The following is a 7,331-nucleotide window of genomic DNA, read 5'->3' as shown; positions in this document are numbered from 1 at the left end:
CTCGCCATACATTCGTTTCCTCGCCACGGCCAAACCGTTCGAGATATCAAAAAATCCGTCCACAATTTAGCATCCTCAATGTCTTGACTTCATACACACCGAGTTTGGTGGCGATTGAATGAATTGTCTAGGAGGAGTATTTCAAATTCCACAGCAAGCGTTTTTCAAACAACCCATAATAGCCGACTTCCTGTTGGGCTGGCGTAAAACTTGACAGAGAGAAAGTTGTTTAACAGCAACAGAGCAATTCCAAGAGGGTCCTCACACCATCGGTGCTCGGGCCCTAATGAGGGAAAAAATGCCACTGTCTCTTTATTCTCTTATTTATTTATGTGGGATGAACATATACAGATCATGGATCAGTAATAAACTAGAGTTTAGTGTGAAAACAAATGTTTTAAATAGAACAGATTTAATACTTTATCAAAACACTTTTGAGACACGTGATATTCATGGGTCCTGTCTGTCTCAGTGCTGAAACTCTTTATACAAAGTTACATTTATAGACATCTCAGAATTTTATACAGTAATTTATTGCAAATTTCAAACACACATTAGTCCTCATTCATATGTTAATGATTCTTCATTATTTTCCAATAATTCTGATCCATCATACGCTGAAGGTTCAGAATTATTGGAATCACATTCTGCAAAGCTCCTGTTATCTTAAGGGAAACAGTAGGAAACCACTGAAAGTGTTGTGGTTACTCTGCTCATCAAATATCCTCCTGCCAGACCAAAGTCTCACATAGACAACATCTCCAACCTCCAGGATCAACACAACTCCATTCGAGGAGTTTGACCGAACATTAGCCTGAGCCTGATAATCATGTGCAATAACCACATGCTCTCCATTCTTCACAATGGCTGCAGTTGCTGCAGTTCCACCATGACCATATGCAGAGACTCTGAACATGTACGCTCCTTTCAGTGGGGCTGTGAAAATACCTAAATCAAATAACAAGAGATACAGAATCAGATGTTTCCTGTATGATCGCTTAATCATACAGAATTATTACACAACAAAACTATTACACACCAAGAACACTGTGTAATAGTTTTGAGACATGACAGATCCTTTAATTCTCTTATACACATTACACAACTGCAGGGAGGTCTGAATGGAGCAGAAGGGTTTTCATTATTATAAACTGAGTTTTATGACTCATTTCATTGATAATTACCTGTAATTGGGTTGTAGGCGTTCCCTATGTTTGTGAAGACGTTCCTGTAGGTTAGTGTGATGTCAGTGGTAAAAGGACCAATATGTCCACTGCCAGATTGCATCAGTGTAGCTGAAAAAGCTATTTCTCTGTCTGTTATTGAAAAACATAAGCAATAATGTGATATATTACTCTATTACACTGAGAATGTATACACTGAATTTAATATCATTCAAGCAGTTTCACCTCTATTTTCCTTTCTCAACTCCACTTGACCCAGAGTAAGATTTGATATTTCTGTGAAGGAATAAAGATTCTGTTAAATGACATTTATACTAATAATTGGGTAACACTTTAGATTACAGCCCGCAAAGTACTGCGTAATTAAAACCGCGTTTCCATTACCCTTCAAATTGTGCAAATTGCGAATTAAAAATATGCCCAATGGATATGGAAGCATATGGGTAGCAATATTCAATTTGAAATGTAATATGCAAAATGACAATGCAATATGTAAAATGGCAATGCATATCTGTATTTTAATTTACATTTTCCATTACATTTGTGCAACGTTTGTGCAAAATAAAAATGAAAAATCAATTATATAATTTACATTTGCCATTTCATACACTAGTTTTAATATGTAAATTGAATACATATTTTAACGCTTTATAAGTTGCAAAATGAAAATGTATTACAGAAATGATTAGTTAAGTTTAATATGTTCAAGCAAAAACTGTAGCAAAATGATAATTTAAATTGTATTTTTTCCTAATTGCATTTACACTCACAGTGAAGACAATTGCGTTTGCATTTTCATTAAATGTCCCGCAATTAATGTAGAAAAATTCTGTGTGCAAACTGAGAATGCATTCCGAGCCGATTACTGCGTGAAGTTGGCCCCGCCCCAACCCAATGCAAAACGTCGGCAGAATAGGCTCAATCGGTTTTTACTTCGTTTGTGTTGGTTTGTGCTGTAAATTTTTTTGTTTGTGCTGCTTCGGTTTTTTAGATATTAAAAGAATATTTATAGGTCATTCTGAGGTCACCCAGCCCCCCACATGCTCCAAATAAAATAGTCAGGAAAATCATAATTTTCTCTTTAGCCAGATCACTTTTGGGACCTCGGTATTTATAAAACCCTGCGTACGGCCCTGCTTGCAAGTATAAGTTGAAAATATGTAAAGTTTTGGGAATAAAGGGATTCAACCAGGAGAATTAACTAATTATTTATACTGTAAGTATTTTAGAACTAAAGGGTACTTATTGATACAACAATCTTACATTTGAGAGCAATTTAGCGAGAACATACCTATACCAAACGTACCTTTTTGTTATAATAGTGTACAAATAAATATAGGCTTTTTTTTCTTTTCCTTTTTTTTTAACAAAAGTGCACTGAAAACTAAAACTATTGCAACTTTTGCTTAAATACTGGGGAAATATACACTTGTTCCATGTAGTTACAGGGTAAGTGTGACATCTGCAGGCTGTAAATTAAATACAGGGTAAGTACAATTAAAATACATACACACAATCTAATATCACTGACTCGGAAACATTTATTTGAAAAACAACTTAATTCAAAACAGATTGACAACATTTCTAATTTGTTAAAAAATACTTTTTCAACAATTCATTTCAAATGCTTAAGTCTCGACAGAAAGTAGGAGGAAGTAGGAAGAAATCATGTCCTTGCTATTCTGTTTTTAAAAGAAAATGCAGTACACCCAGAAATACATCCAAATTTACCCTCATGCCATCCAAGATGTATATGACTTTCCTTCCTTAGATTAACACAAATGAAGGTTTTAAGAAAGAAAAAAAAAACATCTCTGGGAATACATAAAATGCAAGCTTGTGTGTTCCTAAAAGTTAGAGCATCAAACGGCACATACTGCAATAACTACAGTAATCCATACGACCCTAATGGATGAATCAATGTCTTCTCAAGTGAAACGATAATTGTATGTAAGAAAAATACCAGTATTTAAAAAAAATGTAAACTGTAGACTATCGCTTCAGATGAACTATCACCAGCGAATGCATGAGAGGGTTGAGTTCACGTCAAGAGTGACATGAGCGAGCCGAGAAAGTCACGCGGAAGTCGGATGCCGTCTTTTTTCTTTTATTTTTTAAACATTGCTCACAATAAAATACAAACAACAGATAATAACAATTAGAAACAAACACGACAGGATGAAAGAGACGCCAGTTCTCACGTGAGTCGAGTTTCACATCGTGCTTCCGTCAAGCTTCACATTGCGCTTCACAGCGAGCTTAAATTTATGTCAAACATGAACTAGATTCTCATGCACATTCGTAAGATTAATCAGTGGAAAGGTTGAAAAAGGAGAAGAGGACCAAGTGAGAAAATTAAAAAAGAAAATGGAAAAAATGTGCTACTTTTTTTTTTTATTAGAAGTGTTGTACGTCTATTTTGAAATGAGTTGTTTTATTAAATAAAGGTTTCCGAGTCAGATTGTGTGTATGCATTTTTATTGTACTTGCCCTGTAACTACATGGAACAAGAATATATTTCCCCAGTATAAAAAAAATATTTTGTTTTACTTGCCTTGAAACATCTGAGCCCAAACTAAAACATCTGCACTTTTGGTATCAAAAATAAAAAATACTGTATAAATGCACAGATATGTACATTGTAATTTTTAAAATCCTACACATTATGTTGGTACACTATTATTACAAAAAGGTACGCATTGTTTGTTCTCGCTTAATTGCTCCCAAATGTAAGATTGTTGTATCAATAAGTTCCCTTTAGTTCTAAAATACTTACAGTATAAATAATTTGTTAATTCTCCTGGTTGTTACCCTTTTATTCCCAAAACTTTACGTATTGTTCCCTTTACTTACATGTAAGTACTTTATAGGTACACTATAATTACTGAAAGTTACACTGTAAATTCATCTTAATTACGCAGTCCTTTCCGGGCTGTAATCTAAAGCTTTACCACTAATTGTAATAGATATATAATTCAATTTACACACTAAACTTACACTACACTAACATTTACACTATGCAATGTATTGCATTGGTGTTTCACTTTGAGGATCATTGATAAAACAGTGAATGTTTTGTTGAGGTACCATCATTTTTCTTATTCAGCTCTTCCAGGATAAACTTCTGTTGTTCTGCAGCCTTCTCAGCATCCCTCAGTCGCATCTCTAAAGCTCTGATGTTTGTTTTCTGCTCTGTAACCGTTGCAGTCAGTTCTCTGTTGATGGTTTTCTGCTCTGAAACGGTGGCGGTCAGTTCTCTCAGCGCTGCATGGATGTCAGTGAAGCACAGATGGTAGTTTTGTTGGCTGTCAGTTGAAGCTTCATCTCTCAAAGTGTCTGTTTGAGGTGGATTCTGTCTTCCGTCCTCAGATCTGAGCTGTTGACTGATCTCATTCTCATTGAGTCCTCCATCTACCTGATGCTGTACGACACACACAAAGGTTTCCAACAGCAGCAGTAAACATACTAAACCCTTCATTCTTCACTGATGTTTGTTTCCAGCTCTTGCTCTGTCATCCTCACAGCCTCTCATGTTGCTTTTATAGTGTCCTGATTTACTGTCTTTTGTACTTTTGTATCTATATTGCTCCAGATAAATAAGTAGTTCAAGTTAATTGTTAATCATAATCAAAGGGATGTTCCGGGTTCAGTAGATGTTTATCTCTATTCACAACATTTGTGGCACTATGTTGATCACAACAGAAAATAACTTGATTCATCTCTCTCCCTTTAACATTTTTTTTTTATATACTGGTCAGCCGTCGGCATCATTATAGCAAGCGAAGGGAAAATCACAGAAACCTCCGGTTGTGTGAATGTATTGTCGGATCTCACACTTTAATAGTATTTATTGGACGGGCGTAAAAAAACAGGCTGTGTGACTGTGAGGAATGATTACCTCACTGTACGTCCATATGCAAGTTTGAGTGACTATATATAAATTAAATACATTAGCTATTGTCATGTGCCAGTGATTATCCCGACCTCTGATATATTTCTGACCTCAGATATAGATGGTCACATGACTCTCTGGTATCCATATGCATATCTTACAACAGTAATCAGGCTTACCAGCTTTAGGTTATGACATAAAAAGAGGAAACATTGGATATAAATGTACACAGACAAAATTAGTTAGTGATGTTTACATACAGTAAGTGGCTATTAGGGGTGTAACGGTTCACAAAATTCACAGTTCGGTTTGATACGATACACTTGTGTCACGGTTCGGTCCGATATGTTTTTGATACAGCAAAAAGAAAGAAATGCCAGAGAAATTTCTTTGATTAAATTTTTTTTTTATTCTTTTTTTTTTTTAAAGTAAAACTAACATCATCAAGTATGATGTTTTTTTTACTTTGAGCAATTCTAGAGCTATAATTGACTCTTCTTAGGAGCATATAAAACAAAACAGCTCCTTGGAAAAAATGAAATGTAATATTGTAGTACCGTATTTTCCGGACTATAAGTCACACTTTTTTTCATAGTTTGGCTGGTCCTGCGACTTATATTCAGGTGCGACTTATATATCAAAATTAATTCAGACTGAGATGAACCAAGAGAAAACATTACCGTCTACAGCCGCGAGAGGGCGCTCTAGTTGGCGGAGTTGTTCAAAAGCGACACCAAGGATGAAGAAAATGATTTGGAATGAGATTGCGGGAGCTTGGTGAACTTGTTTACTGGTAACTTGCTTGTTGGACTCGCTGGCTTATGTTAATTTAGCCTATTCAGCCTCCCAGGTATATGTTCTTTATGCTATTGTGTAGCTGAATAACTGTTAATGTGGCGTTAACATACCGGACACCTATTCAGCCTGTTGTTCTGTGTAGTTGAATAACTTGCCTTTCCAGATTAAATGTCTGTTCTTGGTCTTGGATTTTGTGAAATAAATTTCTAAATAAATGCGACTTATAGTCCAGTGCGACTTATATATGTTTTTTTCCTCTTCATGACGCATTTTTTGACTGATGCGACTTATACGCCGAAGCGACTTATAGTCCGGAAAATACGGTAGTTATAAACAAAGGTTTATTTTAGTTCAGATTAACATTTGAGGGCAGCAATTGTATTCATAATGTCATAATGTGCTATGGGCTTTCATGGCAAAATAGAGCAATAAGCCTACTGACAAAACTGTTTTAAATGTAGTACATCACTTAATGTTACCCTTCTGTTTGTTGAACTGTTGTATAAAATCAATGTCACATTTGAAATCGTGTGGATATTCAGGAAACATTGTATTCTTGCTTGTATAATATGATCAACATTAAAAACACTGCTGGATATCAGCCTGCATTTTTATCGCAGATTTAGTCGCACAGATAGCGCAAGCGGCTCGTGGCAGAACACAGACCGACAAAATGACACTTTAAGTAGAAAATCTCAAATGAAGTTTGCAGAACTCCAGTTTGCTAGTCTGTGTTTTCAGATCATCCGCGCTTCTTCTGCAGTGTAGAGAGCGCGCACGCATGGTTGCCAGATAGCATTGAAAAGGCCGGGTAGAAAACGTGTTATTTAAACAGAAAAGTTCTGACTGGGGGTTTAATTATTCAAATCTGGCAACCGTAAGCCTGAACACTCGTAAAAACAGTCAATGTGTTGTCGTCTCCTTTATTTGACACAAACAAGGGGTTTTGGTCAAGTAAAAAAAACAAATTAAACACATTTCAGTCTGGTCTTTTTTCGTCAACAATATTGCATGTGTTGATATAGTCACAGTTATCGTTTAATGACGTGGGTGTCGTCTCTCATCATCTTGTCTAAGTCAGGGAAAAAAAGGTCGTCAACGAACATTTTTCATCATAGTTTTCGTTAACGAAATGAACACTGTATTGGAATGGTAAAGAGTGTCGGTACATGACAGAAGGGCCTCCACTTAAAGTGTAAACTGGAGGTTAAATTTTTCACGAAGATAATGCAATGTGTTTATTAAACATAAAGATAAGAACCGCCCACCATTATTTTTTATACCAAAATGCTGAATATAATATGAAAAGGTGGCACTTTTATCAGTGGTTTTAACCGCTCCCGCTCCCTTCCACTAGATGGGGCGTGACGTCATAAGAGGAACTCACTAGTAGAGTTACCGGCATAGTCATAGCTATAGATGCCTTACATAACTACAGAAAAGTTGGTTGTATGTTT

General features: G+C 35.8%; 1 protein-coding gene across 1 annotated transcript; it reads right to left on the bottom strand.

Annotated features, from left to right (window-relative positions):
- Positions 1 to 370: 370 nt before the first annotated feature.
- On the bottom strand, positions 371 to 4,679 carry LOC309497427 (uncharacterized protein). Its single transcript, XM_082167710.1, has 4 exons — positions 4,272 to 4,679; positions 1,410 to 1,460; positions 1,185 to 1,316; positions 371 to 948 (listed from the first exon to the last, which is right to left on the bottom strand). The coding sequence occupies exons 1-4, from the start codon at positions 4,660 to 4,662 to the stop codon at positions 662 to 664; spliced, it is 861 nt and encodes a 286-aa protein (XP_082023836.1). The 5' UTR covers positions 4,663 to 4,679; the 3' UTR covers positions 371 to 661.
- Between the last annotated feature and the right edge of the window lie 2,652 nt (positions 4,680 to 7,331).

The sequence above is a fragment of the Leuciscus leuciscus genome (genome assembly GCF_965113295.1).
Source record: "Leuciscus leuciscus genome assembly, chromosome: 4".
NCBI classification, from domain to species: Eukaryota; Metazoa; Chordata; class Actinopteri; order Cypriniformes; family Leuciscidae; genus Leuciscus; species Leuciscus leuciscus.
This window is presented reverse-complemented; position numbering and strand designations above follow the sequence as displayed.

Bases quoted from the DNA above. Each gene is read 5' to 3' on its own strand.
- LOC309497427 (XM_082167710.1), bottom strand. From the start codon at position 4,662: ATGAAGGGTTTAGTATGTTTACTGCTGCTGTTGGAAACCTTTGTGTGT. The intron at 1,461-4,271 runs GTACCTCAACAA...ATTCCTTCACAG, and splicing joins GCTGAATAAGAAAAATGATG to AAATATCAAATCTTACTCTG. The intron at 949-1,184 runs GTAATTATCAAT...TATTTGATTTAG, and splicing joins CGCCTACAACCCAATTACAG to GTATTTTCACAGCCCCACTG.